Source organism: Pyrgilauda ruficollis, unplaced genomic scaffold (assembly GCF_017590135.1).
Source record: "Pyrgilauda ruficollis isolate IOZ18807 unplaced genomic scaffold, ASM1759013v1 scaffold14, whole genome shotgun sequence".
NCBI classification, from domain to species: Eukaryota; Metazoa; Chordata; class Aves; order Passeriformes; family Passeridae; genus Pyrgilauda; species Pyrgilauda ruficollis.
Window position 1 is genome coordinate 6,291,332 of NW_024512543.1, and position 25,389 is coordinate 6,316,720.

The window sequence follows — 25,389 nt, forward strand, 5'->3', positions numbered from 1 at the left end:
GTGTCCAACTAGATTTCTTTTCCTTTAACAGTTTTTATGTTGTTAATTTGTTCCTTCACAGAAGTTTTCAGGGGGGTTTCTGAGTTCTATGGCATTTGTTAGAGGAAAAAAATAGAGAAACCTGTGCTGCCATTGTCTTTGCTTAAATTTAGGTCTGTATCCAAATTACTGTTATTTTCAGATTTTAGGGGGTCTGCTTAACTTTGCCTAAACCCAAGTCTAGCTGTGAATTGTATTTAAGTTCAAAGTTTCTTTTGTCAAAAGCTTATTTGTGAACTGTGATTCAGGCTGTAGTTTTAAAGTAAATGTAAATTTTTTTGTGTTTTTTTTTCAGAGTTGAGAACTTACTGAAAATTAATACTGAAGGGATCTGTGGATAGCTGTCTCTCTTTTGATATGATGCCTGCAGCTAAAATAAAACCAGTTACAAAGGGCTCCACCCCTGCAACAGCTTTAGGCACAGTTTGGAGCTCATGTGTGTGCTCACACACAGACTACAGAAGCCAGAAACAATTCCAAGGCAGGCGTGCCTGTGTGCATGCTTACGGTGCTGGTTTCCCAAAGCAAAAGTGAAAACTCTTGAGAAGAAACTGAGAGACTGAATGGGTTAAATGAAATACAACTCTGCTTTTCCTGTGCAGTAAGGATTAGTAACCAAACAGAAGCAGGGGAGAAGAGCACTGAAGTGCCACTGTTTCAACAAGAACGATTGGAAAGTGGGTTCTGGAGCTTGAGTGCAGAGTGTCTCCAACTTTTGTGCTCACCTGTCACAGGCACATGCAGAAGGTAGGAGCTGGCGCTGTGTTCTGGGCTGTCTCCTGATCCCTCTACCTGGATATCTATTCTCTATTAGTCATTTCAGTGCTGTTTGTGCACTTTAAACTATTTCTCATTTCCTACCTTTTTTTCTTTCCTTTCAGTTAAAAGAGTACAGGGGAGAGGAGAGGTCAGAGTCCTTATGACTGCAGAATTTTATTTCTCAGAAAGGAGGGAAGAAGATGCTCCCTGAGTTTGGTGAACATGCTTACCTTTGGCACGCAGTTAACCCCGGTGGCATAGAGGCGCTGTTCCCGGTGTTGCGGCTGGGGGGAGCAGGGAGGTGCCCGGGAGGCGCCGGTGTGACGGCATGCGGGCGATGTGAGCCCGCCGGGATCACACACGCTCCGTTAGCACGGGCTGCCGGGCAAACGCAGCCGGGCTATTGAGGGCAGAAACGGAGCTCTAGCCCGCGGGAATAAAAGCCTGTCTGGGCGCTAGGACTCTCGCAGCCCCTGGCTACCACCCCCGCGGAGCTGCGCTCCTGCTCGGGGCCCTGCGGGGCTGAGGGGAGGGCGCGGCCCCGCATCACCCGCTGCTGCTTTCAGCTGCGTGAGGGCAGCTGCGAGGGAGGCCGGCCGAGCCATGCCTCGGAGCCACCAGACCTGCCTGTGAAAGGGGACCGGGTCTCCCATCCCTCAGAGTCTGAGGTGCGAGGCAGGCCAAGGTGGCGGCTCCAGGGACCTGTCCCAGCACAGAGGAGGTAATGGTCTGGAAGCAATGTGGGAGGGCAGTAGGTGTGCCTGGTGCGCTGGGTGTTCCTTGTGGGTGGGTGGTCAGGTGGAAGTAGAGGAACAGGTGATTTGAAACTGAGTTTCAAAGCTTTGATGAAGGAAATGTTAGCTTTGAATGGAGTCCCTAGGACTAGTATTAGTATAGGAGTTTAGGGAGATGGTGTGCTTCTTTAGGTCTCCCGGTAGAGACCTTAAAATGACTTTGTAAACCTTTGTAACACTTTGGAAAGTAACAAACACACATTTACCCTTGTTTGGAAAAAAACACACATTTACCCTTCTACACTATACTTAGGAGGCCTTTCAACAGCTCCGTTGTAAACTGACCTGCCGCTTACCTCTTTTATCCTGGCTTCCCAGAGAAGTGCCACGCACTTTAATGCCAGAGCACTCCCAGTCTCTGCAGCCATGAAAAGCCATTCTTTCTGAGGCGCAGTGTGAGGATGAGCCCATGTGCTACACAGCCATGCGTGTATGGGATAGCCTCACTCGGGGCTCCAGGACAGGTGCTCTGCACTTACAGGGAGCAAAGGGAGCTGTTTGTGATGAGGAACAAGGGTGGATAAAGTCACCAAGTGTCTTTGGTATGGCACTAACTTGAAATAATATTTGTTCATGTCAGTGAATTAATTGATTGGTAAAAGGAAAAAAATTAAAACAGAGCAAATTTGCTATCTCTGGAAGTCTTATGCTTTTTTTCTGTCCAGTGTGAGATAATTGAGGCTTCTATTTTGGGCCTGTTTTCAGGTTCTTATCCACTGTGAAGTATTCTGACACCTTAAAGGTATTTGGTTTTGAAATATTTTTTTCCATGAGTTTAAGTGCTTGATGTCAGCTCAGAAAAGCTGGGTTTGGGATAGTTTCTTTGTAGCATTTGCCTATTCCAAATCTGTTTGCTAGTAAACAATCCACACTGAATGTAGTATTTGATGGAAGACGTGTGACGAGTGATTTGAGGTGATTTTCAAGCAAAGATGTAGAGCTTTGTTTGCTGGTCTCTATATGTATTTATGTTAAAAAGAATATTAGGCAAAACCCAAAATTTTCTCAATTTTAAAGGAAAATAGCCACCACTGTGTAAACAACTTAGGGAATGCATGTTCTCAAATGTTGCTGTTCAGTAGCTGCAGTAACTTCTGACGCAGGTCACTTCCCTTTGGCTTTGGGATGGACTCTCTCAGATCCAGCTGCTAACCAGCTCAGTAAAGGAGAATGCACGTAGATATCACCTAATCTAGCTGCTTCAGGGATTAATTGCTTCTCAAATTAGGCACCAAGATTCTTTGGGAGTCCAGGTGAATGGCCATGTCCAGACTTGCTAAAAGGGTTGAGGAAGCAGGAAAGCAGCTACATTGTTGTAACTGGTTTTCTTGGTAGCACTTTTTGAGTCAAAGGTGCAAAGTTTATTCTTTTTGTTCTGTTAAAATAGGAAACCTGAAAGAAAAAAAAAAAAAAAAAACAACCAAAAAAAACCAAAAAAAAACCAAAAAAACCCCACAGAAAAGTCATGGCAGTCACCAACAACTACCCCTGATTTTGATTGTGGACGCTTTCTTCTGAATATAAGGCAAAATACTATTCTGTGCCTCAGGACATGTAGAGCTTAGGCTACCAGAAGGCATTCTGTTTGTTCAGTGGGGACCTTAAATGTTAATAAGATGTTAACCATTTTGTTTGTTCATGTATGTACCTAGTGACTTATAATTCATAGCAAACAAACAGCTTTTTTTTGTAAGAGGATGGGATCTGTGTTTTGTATGAGAACAGCACATAGAATACACCGCATGAAATTACAGTCATCCTCACAATTAGTATTACAGGCTCATCATCAGCTGAATGAAGGGGAAATGTTTTCCCAGTGGCCTATTGATGCTCAGTGAGCACCAGAGGAAATGGGTTGCTTTGCTCTTAGGTCTGTGGGAAGGAGCATGCAGAAGTGCTGTGAGCCCTGCAGTGTACCTGGCACAGCTACTGAGCCCAGACAGTGATGGATGATTGCTTGGATTCAGGACGGTCATTTCCAGTTATGCCCACTGTATGATGGTCTTGTCAAAAGGACTTACTTCTCCTAAAATGATGCTCTGCTGGATACAGCTTCACAGGCTCAATTTTTAGCACTCCTGGATCTGAACTGTGATTTGTTGTGGTCCAGTCTTGTCTTGGACAATGAATAATAAGGGTTGCTAGATATTTGGGAAGGGACTTCAATATAAAAGTACTTGAGTGGGTGTCTACTCATATGCATAGCGTATGATCAAATCTTTTGTTTATGCTTTTTCACACAGTAACAAGTTCACCTTCCTGACATGCAGATGCCATGTATAGAAAACAAGGGCCATCCACAGATTGTTTATTTCTCTGCCTAGCCCTTAAAGCAGTTGTTTATTTCTCTGCCTAGCCCTTAAAGCAGTAATTGGAGGCTCTAGTTTGGGCATCTGTGGGAGAAACCAGCTTCAGAGCAAAGAACCAATTTATTTTTAGATCACACCGTTGCCATTTCACTGTGATCACACCGTCGAGCATGTGCTTCCTTTGAGAGCTCTCCAGGCACTGCAGTGTGATCACACCCTCCTAAGATCATTTTTTATGAAGTTAATTTTTAGTGACAGATGAAAGATGCTAGGGCCTGTATTCTCAGAGACAGCAGCCCCAATTCCACTAGCACATATTTTCCCTCCTAAATTTGTTAATCTAAAGTTCTGGTTTAGGTTGTGATTTTGTTCCATTTTTGTTTTTTTTAATTCACCTCATATTACTTATCTTTCTCTTGCACAGTAATGTAAGAAAGCCCACAGATTTCTCTGGGGGAATTTCTGCCTCATACCACTGAAGGTGTGTCTGCATCACAGTCTGTGGTGGTAATTCCTTAGGGAAGAGATGTACCTGTACAAGTGTGGTGTGTTTGACATGTTTATATATATATATATCTATATATATATATATATATATATATATATATATGTAACTGAGTTAGCTTTAAATGAAAAATTCTATCTTGGCTTCCAGAAACAATATAGAGGCAGCAGCAATCAAAACCCACATGAGGTTTAGGGTAAATAGTCTCGTGTTTCCCTGTCTATTATTAGTCCCCCAGCAAATTTATTTAAAGGTTTTACAGGTGTTCCCTGTGCATATACACTACAAGCATACTGTTGAATGTAGTCCTAACATCCTCTCAGTGGACAGAGATGTGAATCTTGCAAAGAGAGGCAGAGAAAAATTTACATGGTTTTAAAATCTCCTCTTGAAATAACACTCCTTTTTCGTTTTTATTTTTTAACCCATTGCGCAGCACAGAAATTGCCGTGTTTATATTTAGGACGGAATGAAGTTAAATAAATTTGAAGCAATCTTCTAGCATGAAAATCCTTTATTTCCCTAAGAATTCTCAAAAATTTGAATTGTAAGAGATTAGTGTTAGCTGGGTAACATGCTCAGATGGGGGTTGGGGAGAAGTCCCTCCCAACTTTTGAGACTACCTGTAGAAACTGAATAGGCACAAGTCTGTGGGGCCTAATGAGATGCATACCAGGATCCTGAGGGAACTGACTGATCTGGTTGTCAAGCCACTCTCCATGATATTTGAAAAGTCATGGCAGTCAGGAAAAAGGAAAACATTTTTCCTATTTTTGAAAAGAGGATAAAGGAAGGCCCAGGGAACTAAAACTAGTGAGCCTCCCCTTTGTGCCTGGGAAGATTGTGGAGCAGATCCTCCTCAACACAGTGTGTAAACATGCAAGACAAGGAGGTAATGCCAGACATGCCAGCATGGCTTCACTAAAGAGCAAATCCTGCCTGCCCAACCTGGTGCCCTTCTGTGGTGGAGTGACTGCAGTGACTGACAAAGGAAGACTGACTGATGTCAGCTACCTAGACTTCTGTAAGGCTTTTGATGTGGTCCCATATGAAGATCTTGGCAGTTCTCATGGAAGAAAAGCTGGACATGAGCTGTCAGTGTGCGCTCACAGCCCAGAAAACCCACCTGGGCTGCATCCAGAGCAGCATGGCCAGCAGGGGAAGGGAGAGATTCTCCTCTTCTGCTCTTGTGACCCCATCTGGAATAATGTGTCCAGGTCTGGAATCCTCATAAGAAAGACATGGAGCTGCTGGAGTGGGTCCACAGGAGGCCACAATTTGCTCAGAGGTCTGGAGCACCTCTTCTATGAAGAAAGGCTGAGAGAGCTGGCATTGTTCAGCCTGGAGAAGAGAAGGCTCCAGAGAGACCTTATTGCTACCTTCTGGTATTTAAAGGGGACTTAAAAAAAAGATGATGAGTCACTTTTTATGTCAGCAGGTAGTGATAGCACAAGGGGTAATGGTTCTAAACTAAAAGAGGGGAGATTTAGATGAGATATTAGGAGGAAATTCTTTATTCATAAAGTGGTAAGGCAATAAACAGGGAATGCCCCATTGGAACACTTGGAAGTGTTCAAGGCCAGGTCAGATGGTGCTTTGAACAACCTGATCTAGTGGAGGTGTCCCTGACCATGGCAGGGGGGTTGAACTAAATGATCTTTAAGGTTCCTTCCAACCCAATCCATTCTATTATTTATAAACAGCACCAGTGCTCAGTGTCAGGTGATATTTCAGGTCAGGCTAAATAACTCATAGAAATTAAGCTTAAGCTGTGACAGGACAGTAGTAAATGTAAAAGATTGTCAGCCATTCCTCTTCAATTATGCTAGTGTTTGGAGTATTATATCCTTGTCATGTATTTTCCATAGGCAGTGTGTGGCTTCTTTTAGCAATGTCTAAATCAGTCTGTGTGCTTGTCGTTATCCCTACATGCTCCCAGATTTAATTAACAGCTAAGCACAGTGAGACTACCAAAATAGAAGGCAGAATCCTATCTTTACTCCTTATAATAAATCTCTTGCTGCAAACCTAATAGTGGGAGGCTAGTTGCATAAAATTGAATCTGAGCTGATATTAATAGGTGGACAGAAAATTGCCCTCATGAATTACTGTATTAGCTCCTGCAAAGGGCTGGTATAGTGATTACATTTGCTTGGAAGATGGTGCTTCACCGACCTAAGCCTGAGATTGTGGATTTTGGAGAGCCAGAACGAGGCAGGTCTGCATCTTCCCCACCCACTGATAGGGTATGGTGTGAGGCCTTAATGGAATCTCTGTGTGTTGATCTTGCTCTTGAGCCTAATGATTTTTCAGCTACTGTTTTGTGTGATTTCAGTATTCAGAGGCTGCTGTGGCTTGCCCAGGTGTTGTTGAACTTTTCTTTACTGTAGAAGTCCTCTGTAAAAAATAGTCAGTCTTTGTCAGCCACATGAAGCGGTGTCCTGGTGCAGACATGTTAGGAATGGCCATTCATGTTAGGAATCAGCCTGAAGGCTGACTTGAAAACCGTTGACAGAGCAGGCTCAAAGATGCTTCTGTGTTACCACTACTCAGTTCTCCAGCCAGCTGGTGCTCTGCTGCTGTGCTTATTAGTAATTTTTTTAACTTTTTTTTTTATTTAACAAGGTGTATTTTAAAGAAATTCTAGCTGAAAGTTTGTCTTCCATAATATGCTGAAAGCCACAATACGGCTGAAAGTATGTCTCAGTGGGATTACTTTCTTGATGAGGATTCTTCAATTTCTAACATGTATTTAGAATGAATTTTTAAGTCTGGATACCAGTGGTAAAGACACCACCATAAAACTTCTGCTCAGACAATTTGTGTTTTCTTTGTTTTCTCTCCTTTCTCATTAAGCCCTTTCAGCCAGACCTGTGTTTGAACTCCTTTATAAACATTTACCCTTTGCTTTGTATACAAGCAGCTCTTCATGGATGTGGTTCATGACATGATCAAGACAAAGGAAATTAATCATCCTTCTGTTTTAACGGGCACATAGACATTATTTGGCTTATCTGCCCCAACCCAAAGGACATAAGACCCATTATTTTCTTTGAAAATTTGTCAAAAAAAAAGGATAATTGACTGTGTTTGGGGAAGAAAACAGGCATATTAAGAAGTATCTTGAATGTGATATTATCTGCCTAAAGTGGTGATTTGTTTCCTGACTCCTCTAGGCTGTGTGATGTGGTCCTTGTGCTCTCCTCACTCAGCTCACATCCTAAGCAAAGGGAGGTTTTTCCCTATCCTTGATCCCTGTTCCATGGAGCCCCTTTGTCTCCCCACCTTCATCTTAACTTCTCTCTCTGTGTGTATGTTTTTCCTTTTTAATTCTTCCGGCAAAAACTTAAAAGGTACTGCTCAGTTGTCAAGGCAAACAAAAGCAAGCTCGAACAAAGATATGCTGGATGGTTTTTAGAGCAAAGCAAAAATCATAATGTCTTTAGAAAATGTAGTGAATCTAAAAGCTCAAAGACTTTTCTCTCAGTCAATGACTCAAAACATTTCTGTCAGTGAATAACAGGATGATGATATGTTGCCCATTCTGGCTTCCCACCTCCTTCAACCAAAGTTCTAAAAATATAACATCAAAGTGAGATCTGATGTGTTAAAGGGGAGTGAGTAGAGGAAAGGGAAGGAATTTCTGAAAACCTGTGAGTAGTGGGATCCCTGTGGCAACATCTGTTTTTGTGCTGGCTGTGCTAAACTTTACAATAAGCCATTTCTGTTGATATTGCAGCAGGTAAATATTTATTGCCAGGGTGGCCAACCTGTGTCTCAGAAGCTGCGCATGCAAAGGCAGATCCTGTGTCAGGTTTACTTCAAAGGGAATGATAGATCCATACTGGGTAATTCAAATTCCTAAAAGGGAGATGAAATTACTTGTAAGGACCTGCCAAAGTCAGTAATGCTGGGTGGCTTTGCCACTTGCATGCATGTCCAGCTAAATCTCATCTAGATTACACAAGCAGGAGCCCTGAAGGGGTCTTTTTGCCTTCTGCCTATGAACCACTCCTAGAACAATCCCTGACCCACACATGTAATATGTGTCTTTGACCAAAGATGATTTAGAAATGTGGTTCACAGGCCAAAGAAGTCTGATCTGTCTTGTGTCCTAAACAGAGTGTCCTAAACACTGGCTATCCAATTATTTTCAAACAAATAGAGAAAACCTGATAAATGTGTGACCAGTGGAACTCATGAAACTTGTTTTATTCTGACTTTGCAATCTGATTCTGTAGTGCCTAAACAGATTAAGTTCTTGCTTACACAAGGCTAAGTTATTCATAACATTACTTTTAAGTTTGGATTTCCTTCCTGCTGAAAGGAAAAAGTCATCGTCTAAATAGATTAAAAGTTCAACACATCTCTTCATCCTGGTCCAGTATCTTTTCCCTCAAAATGTAACTCTATTGCTTTTGAGACCCTGAAATTAGGCAACTGATTCAAAGTTATTTTTTCATATATACACAGGCAATGTAGGTCTTGTTTCCCCAAGAACATGAATGTTAAGAGGTTGTTTGAAAAAGTGGCCAAGTTTAAGTAAGCAATTTTATTTGTGCATTGGAAGGCAGGATTTACACATGTAAAGTAAATATAGGAGTCATTAAAACTGTCCTTGATTCTACAACATACCCCTGGTCTTCAAGAAGATTTGACTGATCTTGCTAAGCCTGCCTGGCCCTGGATAAGAGTTTCAAACTAAATAAAATATTTTTACAGCAGCTCACTGCTGGCTCCACTATAGTGAAGTCTCCAAGTCTGCCCATCTTTCTTCTCTAGAACTTCTGTTTGTAAAGGCAGAAGCTTCTTTCCTAAGTGGGTTCAGTGTTAAGCTCTGAAATAAGGGTACTTAACCCAGTTTCCAGTGGTAGTGGAGTTCTTGTGTTCTGTTCAGTTAGGAAATTCCAGCTATCTCCTCTGTGGTCCTCTCACCCTTCTGTTTTGGAATAGAAGATTCCCGTGTTCTTAAAGTTAGATCCCAGTTTGAATTTCTCCAGTGTTTGGAGAAGCTTGGGTCAGCAACTCCTATAGAAAACAGTCCAGAGCTCAACTCTAAAGATGATTCTTTTTGACCAAGCTCACAGATGGCTGGAACCACTTCCCACTCCAAGCCTTTTATTCATCTCACCCAAGCAGTTAATGCCAGATGTGACTGCCTAGACAATTTTAATCTCTTCTGGTGCATGGGCAGAGGTTTCAGCTGGGCACACCTCTATTTCTTGTTAAAGATTCTGGTTGTTCCTTTCTTGTTGTGAACTCATAAACCCTCTCCCTGAGATAACTTCATATTTTAGCACTATGGCAGGAATCCCTCCTTGTGAGCTTTCCAGCAGCTGTTCCATAGCTTGAGCATAAAGTCACCATTTCCCCTCAGGCTCTGCTGCTGTTTCTGGGTGGAGGAGGGGTGGAGATGCTGTTCTAGCACACAGTGGGAAAAGGGAGCTGGGGAGGTTTGAAGAAAGCTGGAGAAGGGCAGGGAGCAGCAGCTGCTGTTCCTACAAGTGAAAGAACTGCAAAACACTGTCCTTTTCATTCCTTCCCCCGCATATCCAGCCTGCAGTGAGAAGAATGGCGAGCGATCAGAATAAGCATATGCTGCTGTACCCCAGGTCCTGCAAGGAGTTAGAGGGCCTTTAAATCCAGAAACAGAACTTGACCCTTTCTTTAAGGTTTCAGACAGATTCTTCAATCCCATCTGTTGTGGTTGAAACTAAGGTGAAAGGAATCAATGCTGAATCCTTCATCTGAGGAAGATTTTAAAACGTTTGTTCATGCTCAGTAATCAAATACAGGATCTTTTTTCCAGTGGGGAATTTCACAGGATACAGATGGTCCTGTTCTTCCTTCTGCTGATCCTTCCTGGAATCTCTTGACCAGTTTAATAGGTCTGGATGATTTAAACATTTTAATGCTAAATTTGGGACATATGATAGCAACTTCCATGCAAGTGCAATGGCACAAAAGCACAAACAAGCACCAGAGCTGTAACCTCTCCCTGTTTTGGTGTACAGGGTAGCCCCATACATTGGTTCTGATTTTAGTTAGTCTCCTCAGAGAATCTTTTTCTGCTGCCTGGCTAAAAACATCCAAGATTCTACCTGCCTGGGGAATAGGAGCCCCACTAGCCCTGGTAACCTGCTCCTCTAGCCTCTTCTCCAGGAGCCTCATGTGGTTTGGTCCCAGATCCCTGTCTGCCTCTTGGCTCAGATGGTAGAAAGAGCTGAGCAGACAGTTCATTAGCAGAAGAACAAGGATTTGATTTTCAAGGCCGTATCTGAGGACCTGAGAGGTGGCTGGAAATGGAATATGTGAGAGAGGAGTGCTGGGGAAAAGATGACTTTTTTTCCTCTTGGTAGTAGAAATAGGAGCTGACCTCAAATATTTACCTCTGATGGCAACACCATTCAAGGAAGACGTTGCTTTCACAATGCCTTTCCCTAGTGCTGTGGGCACATTATAAGGTCATTCAGAGGAACTTTGCACTTCGTGTACACAGATCTTTTAGCAAAAGGGTCTCTTCTTGCCTGTGCTTCCCCTGAGAAAGGGTAGGATGCTTGGTAGGGTTGTGACATGGATCCAGCCTGACATGGTCATTTGTTGTGATAAGGCACGAAATGATGACACAGACACTGCTGCTCTCGAGGGGAACAAAAAAGAAGAAGAAGAACTTTATTTTCTGACTCCAACATTTATAGTTTTCCAAAGGTGACAGTGGATTGGAGGGTGACAGTGCCACCTCTCCAATGCCACTGGACAGACCAAGGGTCCATCAATTCTCTCCACCTCCATGAAAGAATGCAAAACATAGGTTATTTACAGAACTGTGTGTGAGAAAGTTTGTTGAAAGTATGTAAACATCAGAAGGCTTAACAAAGTCTCGGATCCAGCCTGACGTGGTCATTGGCCCCTACAGCAGAGAGAGCATTCTTTATGTCTTCTGCAAGGTATCTCCAGGTTATTTCTTCCTTTATTTGAATAGGAACAGTAGTAGTAGTGCCTGTGGGTGATGGAGGATACACAGTCTTCCCTCAGTTTCCTAAGAATGACTAAACCAAAATTAATTATAATATTTTCATATAAAAAGCTCCTATATCTTCATTTTCTTATCAATCATATGATTAGTGCTCAGTAATTAGAGAGAGAAATTTATCAGTGCTTGTTTTCCCAATTCCATTTTCCCTGCTCATTACTATTTTGCACACTGACTTTGGTACAACTGAATTTTTTTAGTGGCTTTTACATCTGAAAGAGAAAGTATTTAGGAGCAAGCTTTTTATCCTCAGAGTGGTGAATGTTGGGAGTGTTAAAATCCATGGTATATACAGACTTGGAGAGTTGTAACAAAATCTGTTCATTGAGGCCTAAGATGATAAGAAGAATGGCTGCTCATAGTAACCTGAAATACTCAAATACCAGATCACCTAAGTTTCATTTTGGGTATTTCTTGGTTCTGATGTCATATCCTCATGCAAAAATGATTTTATATCAGCGTTATCATTGTTAATAGTGATACATATCTGTATTTTATCTGGATTTAATAGGCCAGGCCAAAGGAGATATATATGAAGTTTTAGTATTAAAACAGATATTGTTACAAGGACTCATTAAATAAATATTCATTCCTTGATGCTTTTGTCTACTGTGAAAGGAAAATTTATCCTTCTACCTTTCCTTTTCCGAGTTAGAAAGAAGCCCAAACTAGATTAAACTTTGCTAGGAATATCTAGTCTGTCTTTTTTTTTTTTTTCCCCTGGGTTTAACTGGTCACAAGTGGTGATGAGAAAGATTCAGTCTGTAGTGGCTAAAGTGTCCCTGTGACAGCTGTGAGCTCTGCTGAGTCTGCTGTGGACTGCAACTCAAAAGAGGAAGGATTAAGTAGCAACAGGGAATGTACCAACAAAGTATTGTAGTCCCAAATGTGGATAATGCCCCAAATTTAGGAGCTGTTTTATGCTGCCATACCAGCATACATGACCCTTCTAGCTCTGCAGAGGGGATGTAACTGCTCATGGTAGAATCTAGCTATAGCTGTCCATGATGAATTATTGGATTATAAACAAGCACAACCGCACAAGATGAATGGAGGGTACAGAAATGTTAACTGTGGAATTTTTTACCTTGGGTTGGTTGAAGTCATTGCAATCCTCAAGTGTTTTATCAGGTGTATATGTAAAGGGGTGGGAGGGCAGACATGCAACAGCATGCACCTTCCACTGTGCCTGGGGATGGTGTTCTCATAATACCAGAGGAAAGTTCAGGGAAATATGTACTCTCAGTAATTATATCCTGGCTTTCTCTGCAGGGTAAATTCAATCTTTGCAGATGCCTTCATCTATCTAGGGAGTTTAGTGGTAAAACTGCCTTTCTTCTCTCCCCTTAATTTTACTTCCACCTCCATTTTTACTTCATGGTATTGTAGCTTTTCCACCAAACAAACAGCAAAGAAGCAAGCAATCCTGATGAGTAATTTTTCTGTTCCCACAGGCAGAGATGAAGAACCTATTCTTTCTGCTCATGCTAACAACGATGTCACCTTCTGCATTTTCAGTAAGTAAATGCTCTTCTGAGCACTGTTACAAGAAATGAAAGATACTTCTGTTAAGAACTGTCAACATCTGTAACTCAAGTGCTTTGTAGAAAGTATTTCTGAAAGAGCTAATAGGTTCAAGTCATCAGAACTATTGTGGCACATCTTATGAGAAGTCTAACATGGCAATTAAATAATGGAATTCTGGTAGTGCCTTTGGTTCTAGGGATGTTATCTGCCAAGCAGTAATTGCTGTCTCCTGCTTCAAAGCTAGAGAGAGTTATCACTTGAAATAAAGAGATTATGGATTTTTGGTTAGTTCATTATTCTCTTTTCTTTGGTCTTAGAAGTATTAGCCATGTGGTTTAGCTTTGCTGGGAGAGGTTACTTTATGTTAAGCCAATGTGATATTATCACAAAAAGAATGCAGCAATTATGAACTGGGATTCCTGTTCCTTTCTGAATGAGAAGCAGGATCTTTCTGAAGTAAATGCAGCTTGAAAACACTTTCCCTGACTTGAAGTTAAACTTTATTAGTGAGTTGGTCATCTAAGGTAAAAGATGACCTGCAGAGTAGAGTGGAAGTACTAACAAAGGAAGATATTACATGTTTGTTAGGTGTAAAGGAAAAGAGAGAGGGGGGCAAAAAAAGGCAATTATCATTAGGAGTAAGTGTTTTGCTTTCTAGGCCACCTCTGAAGATCAGGAATGAGAGACCAGAAATCAAGCAGTTTGTTAGTTGTCATATTTTCTCTTACAGATGGAAATATGCTTAAATGAGTGCCTGCTGTCTCACATCTAATAAAAAATCATACTGTATGTTAAAGCAACCAGAAATGGAATATATTCTATTCAGTTCATCTGTTCACCTGCCAAATTCAAATCTGGAGATATTGGTGTTTTTTTTTTGGAAGGGCTATGACTGAAATACCCTGAGACTGTGAAGACTGATATTTCTCTGTAGCATTAGACTCTACCCCCTGCATGCAACCAATAGTTTCTCTTGAAGCCATGCTAAATGAAAGGAGAAATTTTGCTTGGAAACCTCTTAAGTTCAGTATTGTCCGTTTCTCTGACATACTGGATCTGTCCAAGTCATACATTTCCTCTGAACACTGTTTCTTTATATGGATCTGCTCTTCTAGGTTGAAATGCTGGTTTTTAATTTATTCTGAGCAACTCAACATTGTTGCTGTTTAAAGTGGTTATCTATTGAATAGACATTTAGATGTCTTACCCAGCTTTAACAAAGTGCAGAAGGTGCACAAGGACATAAAACTTAAGGTCATACAGAAACAGTAAAAATTACTGTGAGGACAGAGAAAGAGGAGATTTTACTGTTATTCTTATAGAGGGAAAGGGAGAAAACATGCACAAGAAAAATTTTACCAGGTAGAACCAGTTTGTTTTGCCCTATAATCTGTCTACAGCTATGTCACAAACATGTGTCTAGAAAAAAATATTAAAAGATAGGCAAATATAATTTCTCCCAATACACTTCCAGTTTATGAGCCCTTTGAGCTTGAGAAATCTGTCTTTCTCCCCTGAATTTGGTCAATGCCTCCTTGAAGCCATAATACCAAGATCCTGCTCTTGAGAGCTAAATATCAACTATCATGTAATGATTTATTAATATTAATTAATAATTAATAAATAGTAGCAATTTGGGATAGGATTTGTGTTTCCCCTGTGTGTCACTTAAGTTGCCTACATTAAATCTCCACTGTCATTTTAGTGATAAATTGCTAATACTATAATGCTTTCCCATAGTTCTTTGCAGTATGTCTCTGGTTTTCTGTTGTCCTTTATTACCCTTTATTAGCCTTATCATCTGCTTTCATTACTTCTGTGGTTTTGGCATAGCTAATAAATGAGTTGAGGCATTCTGGTTCCTTATGGAATTCTGCTGCTAATGTCAGTTCTTGCAGTGGATGGAGATTTTATTCCTGCTTTTGTCTTCGGGCCACCTGCTCATCATCCATTGAAGAACTGTCCTTCTGACTGCTTAACTTCCTTAAAAGCTTTAGGTGAAGGACTTTTTGGAAGTGTTTTGCTAAATCTGAGTGTATCTGGCGGGTTACCTTTGTTGACGTGTTTGTGAATTGAAGAACTGCAACGTTCTTAGAAGAATTTGCCTTTAAGTGTCCTATTGACTTTTTCCCAAACATCCTGTATTTATGCAGGTGCCTGCTAGCTCTGTTTTTTGTTATAACTTCTATTAATTTATCAGCTGACGTCAGTTTTACGCTCTGTGAATGTACGGTTCCATGGGTTCCCCTGGGATCATTTTGTAAACTGGTGTCAGATTTTCCACTTTCCAATAATCACATGTTGAAGTGGATTTAGCTGAGAGGGTTGTCTGCTAGTATGTAACAGTTTATCCATTTCAGCCTTGAGTTCCTGTTAGGCCCCTTGGATAAACAACTTCTAGTGACTTCATACTGTGTGTTTTGTCCACTTTTCCAAATAAGTTTGGGGTCATAAAGTTTACTCACAATCATCCTCTTTGTAGAGTTTTCTGAATGTGCTCCATTTCTTCCACAAGGATTCCAAGAATTAATTTGACTTCTCTGCAATGGCTGTATCTTTTTAGAGTTCTTTAAATTCCCTCCTCATCTCCAGGCCACCCAGAGTTCCTGGAAGCCTTTCCATTTCTGAAAAGCAGCTGGTACCTGCTCTGCAGTGCCATGGGGCAGCATGTCCCTGGCTGTGCAGTGCACCAGCATTGCACCTTGTCCTCCCCAGCTGACAGAAAATCAGTGGGTGTGGAAGGAGCTAGCTGCAGGGTGGGACAGCCCACAGAGAGGTAGCACAGTGAGGGGTGTTGAATTGTTGAACAGGGAACATGGAAAAAGAGCTGGGAACCATGAGAGAGTGGGTTCAGTGATGTCGGGAGAAGCTGAAGTGTTTTGAGAAAATTAAGGTATCGGGGAATTGCTGGATTTTAATGGATTTGTTAGAGGGGATACGCTAATGAGCCATGGCTAGGGTGAGAGTGGAATGAAAGGAGATGTACAGAGTGAGTGTAAACCACAAGCCATTAAAGCTAACAAAGCCTGGGTTTTTTTCCTCATCTTCGTAAAGCAGCTTGTCTTAATAAGATACTCTCTTCTTCTGCACCACTTTGTATTTTGCTTCCTGCTGTCACCACCTTGTTCACTTTCATTCTTGTTTTTCTAGTTTTACTTAAATACAATTCTTTGATTGCTTATTCATTATTCATAGAAATGATACTTGGCATTATTCACCTTCAAAGCTCTTCACAAGCCTGCTGTGTCTGAGCCAAGATCAATGGTTAAGACAGAATTATAAAAAAATGCTTTGCTGATGTGGTTTGGATTCATTAGCTCATTTTTGGTAGCATTTTTGGCTAATATCCTAGCTGGTTGCAGATGGAGCCATCTTGAAAATGCATATTGGCATAGCAGCAGATATCTACATTATAAACATGTAATGTATACTAAATGTTTTCAGCTCCCTTTCAATTAAGTTGAGGATTGGATACCACAAGTGATGCAGAGCTTAGCTATGTGAAAATATATCATTGGTGGTCATCATTGTAGTTCTGGGTAATTGTCCTGGATATAGAAAGTAAAAGGAAATGGTTCATATCTCAAAGAGCACATGGTCTAAGGACACAGTCCATGTGGGTTATTTTTGTTAGGGCCCTGAGGGCACTCCTAGGGCTTTATGGGCCCTGACTGGACTCTCCACACCCAGCCCACTGCCCAGGACACCCTTGTAGGATCCTGGGACTGCTGGCTCCTGCCCCAGTGAGGATCTGCGCAACTCTGCCCGGCCAGCCATGGACCCTGATGAGTCAGGCCCACCTGCAGTCCCAGCTCCCAGCCTGGTTTCAGGTGGAGGTGCCCAAATCCCAGGGCTGGAGCTGCTCCCTGGCTTGTGCTGCTCCCTGGCTTGTGCTGCTCCCTGGCTTGTGCTGCTCCCTGGCTCGCTGTATTGTCCTGGGAGAGTCTCCCACTACTGGCCCACAGAGAGCAGCCAGCCTTTGGGGAACCTTGACACTTTTCTTTCTTTTTCCCTTTCCGTTATTAACTTTTTTTCTGAGCAATTAACTTCTCCCTAAGCATTTATTATTCAATGTTAACAAAGTTGCATTTTTTCACTGGAGTCTTCTTACTTGTGGAGACTTTGGCAATGAAACCATTACAGAAGTGATAGTGGTGATAGCTTTCTTTTGTAACGTATTTGTTTTTCACCCTTCTCTCCTACATGTTTCCTAAATGATGCTACAGTTCAGAGTGTGTCAAAATAAACATTAACCATATTTCAGAAACTATAAACACTATAAAGTAGATATTTATCAAATAAGATGATGCAGTGTTATTTCAAAAATACTAAGAATGGTTAAAGAGAGAAAGTCTGATTTTGACTGTCGTTTTAAGCCTTGGAAACACTACAAAACTGTAACACCACTTTACTCATTTTATCCTTGTGGGCAATATCTGTTTTCAGTGGGTAACAGCTGGACAGGTCCTTGTTCACCACATTCTCCCTGTCGGCGCTGAGATTTGTATCTGATTCCAATGGAGCCTAGTAAGCATGTGAAACAGCCCTGGAAGTCACAGTAACAATGTTTGTGTCCAAAATGATGCTTCAGTTGCATCTCAATAGGCCAAAGCTGTGCAACCTTCTGGGCTAAAAGTGAGCAGTGGCCTTGTCCAAAACCTCTGGGGCATAATGTGGTTATCAGTAACCATGTGCTTTGAGCAGCGACGATTGGAGTGCTGCAACGGGATGTTTTGTTGCTGCTCATCAGTCTGGAAAAGCAGCACCAAAAAAACCCAAAAATAATTCAGGATGACTATCTCTGAATCCTGAAAGGTGCCCAAGGAGCAAGAACTTACCTGGAATGTACATTGTTTGGATGTGTGACTGCAGAACTTCACTGGTCACTTGGGACTGTATAGTAAATTGATGTTTTCTTTGGTAGCTTGCTGGTATTTGAGTTGCAACAAAGCACTAGGAAATTGTTCCCACTGAATCACTTCTCCACAGTTGGTGATATGAACTTTGTGGATCACTGCATGCCTGCAATGTATTTGTCTGGAAAGCACAGTCCTCTTCCCATGCATAGTTTTCTATCCATCTCATCAAACTGACTGGAAAGTCTTTCAAGAACCCCTTTTAAACTGTTCCTACATAGTGCCAGCATTTTCTGTCTTTCTGAGTCAAGTCCCATTCATAGCTTCTCTTCCAGTGCATGTTTCATACACAAAAATAAACATTACATGGTATATAATAAGCTATCTGGGACCCTTTTCCAGAATTCTTTTGTTTGCCTGTGATGCATACTGGAATTGTCTTTGCAGATGAGGTCTGGAGGTCTAATGACTCAGAGGCATAGCTCTTTACTTGCTGATGATATCAGATACAGTTGGCCTGGTAACAGCAGATGCTACAACTACATCAGCAGCTCCTCTGTCTAGGAACTGATGAAAGCAATGCAGTGTTCATAAAAATGAAATCCCTGGCCTTCTAAACTTGTACACCACAGCAGCCTGTGTGCAAATGAGCCCTGAGATCCCACAGTGCCAGGGTCATGGGCAATATCAATATTCCCAGAAAGGATGCATTGCTGGTGTCTCAACTAGTGATAAAACTGGACAGAGCAGTTGGGCATTAACTGGCTGCTCTTTGGGGAGTTATGAGACGTCAAGAAAGATGGTTGTATGCATTTTCTCACTTCTCTTGTAACATTACAATATATACTTTATGCAGATAAAGAAACTACATTCTTGTATGAATGTCAGGCTGAAGCAAGAGAAGAACGGAACCGAATGAATTTGTAAGAGTGACGAAGATTGTAGATTTTTCATTCTGAAATCCATGAGGGAATGGAATTTAGTTGTCCTGGCTGACATGAGATAAAAGCATTCCAGAGTCTGAAGAGAGCAGAAAGAGGCTTTTGGAACAGAATCTGGCTGACAGCATCTAAAAATGTCCTGTTATCAGATTATGTAATAATATATTTATTATTTATTATAAACATGCAGCTGTATCCTTGTCTGCCTACATGTGTGCAGTTACTAAAGTAATGAGGACTGTACACAGATTTCCAAATATGGGAGTGGGTCCCTATTAAAATCTTTCTCTGACACTGTACAGCTTTGGGAGGATTCTTTTGTCTAATGCTCCTTTTGGGGTGTACATAAATGGAGTGATACTGAGAAAATGATTGTTCCTGCACTCTGTGGATGCATAAGCCTTACAACAAAGAGTCCCTGCAGATTTTACTCTCTTTAGAAGGAATAAATAATGCTAGTTCTGTAGGAGGGATATTGGAATATTTATCAGGGTGGTGTGTTTGTGTCAAGGAAGGGCTTTCTACCCTAATTGCCTTCCAGTAATCTGACTTTCAAATGCTCTTCCTTTGGATTTTTATCTACACGTTTCCTTCTCCCTTATGCTGACTGAAAGGTCCCTTGTTTCCAGGGTGAGCTAATACTGCACCTAAATCAGTCAGTTGATACAGAGGAATAAGATGCTGAGAAAGAGTGGTAGCATTTTTTATTCTTTTGAGGGTAAGGGAGGAGGGATTACAGGGGGAGGAATTAGGTGTCTGAAAGAAAAACTTGGGAAAATAAGATTGCTGAAAAAAACCTTGCTGAAAGCTAAAACACTATTGTTGGGATTATGCCAGAAAGGCAAATGAGAATGCAGAAGACAAATAGCGAGCTGCATATCTGGAGTGAAAGAGTGGGAGAAGGGTTTGGCACAGGATCAGGGAGATATTGACTTGGCCAAGAGGAGGTATGTAGAAATGGCTACAACCTGGGCAGTGCCACTGAACGAGCAGGGCAAAGACAGAGTTAGTCTGAACCAGAGATATTAGAAAAAATTGTGAAGAAAAGTAAGTAGCTGAGCTAGGAAGAAAGTGTTTCACATTAGAGAAATAGAGGTAATAATTTGGGGTGACTGCAGCTAGATAATTGTGGGTAATTTGGTAGTAAATGCATAGATATGATTGGCTAATATTTCTGACTGTTGCTCTGCCAGCAGCAGGGAATTATTTCCTTAAAAGAGAGTGAAGTAAAGAAACAAGACTGTAACTTGGACATACAGTAAGGCAGAGACTGTGTGTGGAAAACTATAAAACCTGTCTAATTGACAAGGGAGGATTAACCCATGCATCTTGCCTGAGCTGGACTCACTGGATGATTTACTAGACTAGCTCCTATTTCTAGCAGAGGTCTGGGTGTTTGTGTGTGGAGGCAAGTTAGATCACATCACAATAATTTTTTACCTTTTTTTCTCTGCCTGCCCACTCTTCACTACAGCAAATGTCTCAGTGCCCAAATGGCCTGCACCTTCTTCTCAGTGGTACTAATGTGTTCATAAACTGCTCCACAGTTTGCAGCTGCCCAGCAAATCCTGTTTTTACAGTGTCACTCCCCAGATAACCCTTCACTTACCTTCTTTTTTCAAGCAGAATTAATCCCACTGCATCTTGCAAATATTACTTTTTTCCTTAAGATATTGCCATTTTTCCCACTAACCACACGTCCTGCTGTATGTGGATCCCATCAGTTGCAGAAGGCCTTTTATTTCTGAAAATATGATATTTCACATATTTCCAAGACAATGTATTTTGGTTGGTTCTATCACACTTGTAAATTTTTGTCTATATTATCATGGTTATTTCTCTTAATGTCAGTATCCGACTTTCTAAATACAAAATTAATAAGGGTTTTGCTAATGATGGCCCAGACCTTGACATTGTCATTGGACACAGTTGGGTAAGAGGAATAAAGCTCCATATATGGAATTCTGTTGCAGTAAAAAGTGTTTTCTGGGGCATTTCTTTCTGCTTCCTTTACTTCTCTTAAGTACTGGACTTAGAGCCAAGGATTTGGGTTTAAGTGGCTCTATTGATCTCGTGTAGAGTGACAATGCTCAGAGTCCCTGAAGTAATGATTTGCCTTTGCTGCCTTGCTGAGAGGAAGATGTTATCTTCTATTAGATCGTTATTCAAAAGTGCTGAAATTCTATGAATAGACAAACAGTAGCAGTTAAGAGAGATTATGAAGCTGGATGTGCTGTATGGCTTCAGCAAGCTAATACTCCTAGATACTAGAGACCTGATCTTTCTGATGTAGTTCTGTGTGCCACTTTTCATGTTAGGAATACAGCACAGCAAGAGAGCCTTTTTTTGCAAGGGATCACATAGGATCCCTGCTTCATTTTCTTTTTGGATTTTTTCCCCTGTGTTGCCATGTCTTTTTGCTATGTCTGTGGGGTTTTTTATTTCCAGGGCCGCAGGATGAAAAGGCAGGTTGGTATCTGGGGGAGCTGGGGTGAATGGAGCAAATGCAGTCGGAGCTGTGGCGGTGGAGTCAGCTTTCGGCAGCGGCGCTGCTATTCCCAAAGGTGAGGGTTAACCTCTTTTTTTTTCTTTCTTTCTTTCTTTTCTTTAAATGTGTTGTACTGTTACTGAGCTCCTGCAGTTATGTTCCAATATACATCCAGAAAAAAAAGACTTAGCGTTTGATCCCAGGGGAATGAGTCCACTTTGAGATGAACCTCAGTTTCAGTCTTGTCACTGCTGTTTTGCATAGTGCCCTCTCCAGCACATGCTTGCTTTGGCTCCTTTGATGGAGCACAGCAGTTTCTCTGTCAGATCTGAGGCTGTGCAATCAGGGGATTGGCATGGTAGCAGCTGCTCAATCAGGTCTAGTGTGGCAAGCCCTGAGGGAGACGGAGAACAGGCCAGAGCAGGTGGTTTCTCTCCCAAGAGCTGGTGACAGTGCTGAGGTTTCCTGAGGTTTATGATTCTCAGGATGGTAAATTGCCCCAGAAGAAATGGAAGAGTGAATTTGGCTGAAGCAGTGTTAGCACTGTGCCACCTCATTTGCAGCTGGGTTAGCTGCATCCTAATGAGGATGATGACTGGTACTGCACCTGTTGGGAATGATGGACCTTAGAGATCCTGTTGTGGATGAAAACAAAGCAAAGGAGGGGGAAAAAAGCCAGACTCTCAATAATATCCTGAAAAAAACAGCCTCTCTCTGTTTAGAGAAATGAGAGGAGGTTTTGTAATAGAAAAAGCCAGGGTTATGAAGCTGCTGCTTCCCACAGAGAATAAAGAAAGGTCTCTTTTGAGGGCTGCCCATTATGGTTTATACCTGCCAGAATCCCGGGAGGCCTGTCTCCCTATTTTAGGAACACTGAGGTGTTAGGCATTGATTGGCTTTTTAGATAAATTTCCTCCATAATTGTTACTCTCCATAACTCTCAGCTGGGGTCATTTGACTAAGGGTATTGCACACTTTCCATAGTTTCATTCTTCCTAATAAGGGACCTATTGTGCACAAAAAAATCAAGATAAATGATGCACAAAGATATTCTGAATTGGCCGCTATCCTCGGGCTGCTCATAACATGTTTCTCTTCTTGTGTGGACAGCTCAACCCTTTGCTGGTGGACCATGGACTAAAATCTCAGCTTCCATTATTGAGTTGAAATGTGACCTTGAAGAGCTGTACTGCAGTTGTTCACAGTGTGTGTCTCATTCATGCCAGAATACAAACCATAGCATAAAATGGCACTAGAAAATGCCAGCTTGCTTTAGTGGTGAAGAAGTGTATTTTAGTTATTTTGCTGTTTCAGAGAACTCTGTGAGGGTGATATGCTTGGTGTGAAGGTGATTTGTAACGTCTGCCGTGAGATGACTTTTTGCATGTGTATTCTTCAGAGAGCTCCATGTATTTTTTCTGTCTTCCAGGACAGAAGGTCCTTCCAGCTGTGTTGGACCAACACGAAGCTATCGGTCATGTAATGTTCAGGTATAGTGCTCTGGTTTTAGTTTTTCTTGCCTGTTGCTCCTTTTCCCCAGACAGATATCATTCTTGTTTAGAAATAAGATGTGATCATTAGTTCCTGTTTCTCTGATGTCACTAGTGAATGCAGTTCATTAACAGTATCCATTCAAAAGTATATTGAAATTATGCCCCAGTTTGAAGGGGCATTTTTATTTTACACTTTATTTGCCTCCTTTTTTACAATACTCCAATACAAACACTTTCTCTTCCACACAGAACTGCCCGGAAGGCTCCCGGGATTTCCGGGCAGAACAGTGTGCAGAGTTTGATGGGACAGAATTCCAAGGCAAGAAATATAAGTGGCTTCCATATTATGGAGGTAAGGATAAACATGTGGGGTTACACTTCATCACTACCTATCAACAATGTGTTTTGTAATTACTGTAATGTTTTTTACTGTAGTATCCTTGCAGGGTACTTCCTTAGCTGGAGTGGGGGGCAGGAGTTGGCATGGAAAAAAATCCTTTCGCCAGCAGGAAAGCATTGCTGTCCTGAAGATACTGGATGCATGGGCCAAGAGACAGCATTGCAGCAATACATACTTGTCTCTTGTAGCAGCCATTCCTTCAGAAACATGCCCAAGGAAATCTGGAACTGGTTGCAGTGAGGTTTCAAAGCATTAGAGGACCAGAAGTTCTGCTGTATTTTCCAATATTGTCAAAAGAATATTAGCAGGGCACAAGAGAAGCAAATGCATGTAATTAATGAGTGCTTCAGAAAATATGACATCTCTTTGATCAGCCCATGCTTTCTTGAGGAACCAGCCCAGAAGGCAGGTGTGGGAACCAGTGGCCTTTGCTCTGAGCTTTGATATGATATCATTCACCGTCGGTTAACAAATTATGAGGGATTTTAAGATAGATTTAAAGGGGTTTTTGTTGCTTGTTAAAATTATATTTCTGTATCAGCACTTGTTCTCATTCTAGAAAGCCCTGTACTCCAAGGGAGTGTAAGAGAAATCCTACTAAGGAATAACCAAATATCCACTTAGACCAATGTCCCCTGAGGAAATATTTCTGTACAGTGAGATTTTACTAGAATATTTTTCCAGCCTCCAGCAGTTTGTGACCCAGAAATTCATTCAGTATCTGCCACTTAATATCAGTAAACCCCTCTGTTTCTGCTCCTGTGATCTAGAACTAGGCTCCTGATGCAGTATCAAGCTATTATATAATGTTTCTTTTTTCTCTCTTGCCAGCACCTAATAAGTGTGAGTTAAACTGTATTCCCAAGGGAGAAAACTTCTACTACAGGCACAAGGAAGCAGTGGTAGATGGGACTACCTGTGAACCTGGCAAGCGAGATATCTGTGTAGAGGGAGTTTGTCAGGTTAGTCTTCTCAGTATTTCCTTCATTCATCATTGGGTCTGTCAGTCTTTCTGTTGCCTCCCTTTGTCCTACTTGACCTTTCATCATAGCATCAGAAAAGGTGAATCACTGCATTTCAAGGTGCTGAGGAGCATCTGGATAACATTTATCTGGCTCTGGCTGTGAAATAGTAGATAACAGCTTTGTTGTTTTCTCTGCCCTATCCTGACTTTCCGGGCTCCCTAGATTCAGGCTTTCTCAATAAATCTGTCCAGCATCTGGCCTTTTTTTCCCCCCTCTGTCATTGCAGTTTATTCCTATTAATGCTCCTGTGCTCTGACAGGCTGTTGGCTGTGATAATATGCTGGAATCTGCCAAGAAGGAGGACAAGTGCCTGCAGTGTGGAGGAGATGGCAGCACCTGCTATGGTGTGAAGGGCACTTTTGATGTGGCCAACCTCCCCAAAGGTACAGATGATCCTAGGTAGTTTGGGCAGGTGAGAAGGAGAGAGTTAAACTAAAAATCAACTGCTACAAGGGCTGGTGGGGACACCTGCTCACATGATTGTTATAGGCATGCTTGGATGTTCACTTGAAATATCTGTACTGTGTGTGGTCTTAGCATTAGAAAAAGTGGCATTATCTTGGCATTATCCTGGGAATCACTTTGTCAATCTGTGTCCACACTGAAGTACTTCCATCATGCTGATGTCTTTCCCCACTCCCTCTCCAGCAGGTGCTATAAATGTACCATAATAACATCACCACACACCGCCTTTGTGAGGCTGTCCAGTGTTTTGATAGCCCCACCAGGACACGTGCAGGGCTAGAAATGGGACTGCATCTTCTGCATTTGGCCAATTTTGAAAAATTTCAATATGTCAACCACACTTGTAGTCGCATCTCTCTATGTTGAACTCCAATATGATTCTTGCTGAAATTCCAAAGATTCCAAAATGTAGCAAATGGACTTTTCTGAGCTGTCATTGGAATTTTTTATACGTGGACTGATCTGTGGACAATGTAGGGTGAGGTTATTCAGCATGCAGTTAAAGTGATGATAGAAATGCTTCATGTCACCATCAAAAAGCTCATCTAATTGTTCAGGCACAAATGAAGCCATGAGCATCTTTGGCACAGAGGAGTGGCTGTATGGCACCCACAGTCAGATATTGAATAATCCCCTTTTTTTTTCAGGTTACAATCAAATCTTTATTATCCCTGTGGGAGCCACAAGCATCCAAATTAAGGAGGTTAAGCCCAGCAGGAACTTCCTAGGTATGATTGATGTCAGAATCTGTGTAT

At 41.6% G+C, this 25,389-nt stretch overlaps 1 protein-coding gene across 1 annotated transcript in view; it reads left to right on the forward strand.

Annotated features, from left to right (window-relative positions):
• The first annotated feature begins 667 nt into the window (after positions 1-667).
• PAPLN (papilin, proteoglycan like sulfated glycoprotein) overlaps positions 668-25,389 on the forward strand; it is a 50,646-nt gene continuing 25,924 nt past the window's right edge. Inside the window, exons 1-8 of the mRNA XM_041460154.1 lie at positions 668-786; positions 12,894-12,956; positions 21,212-21,327; positions 22,681-22,741; positions 22,994-23,096; positions 23,976-24,106; positions 24,429-24,552; positions 25,282-25,362. Of these exons, the coding sequence (XP_041316088.1) occupies positions 778-786; positions 12,894-12,956; positions 21,212-21,327; positions 22,681-22,741; positions 22,994-23,096; positions 23,976-24,106; positions 24,429-24,552; positions 25,282-25,362 (688 nt within the window). The 5' untranslated portion in view covers positions 668-777. The remainder of the gene's footprint in view (positions 787-12,893; positions 12,957-21,211; positions 21,328-22,680; positions 22,742-22,993; positions 23,097-23,975; positions 24,107-24,428; positions 24,553-25,281; positions 25,363-25,389) is intronic.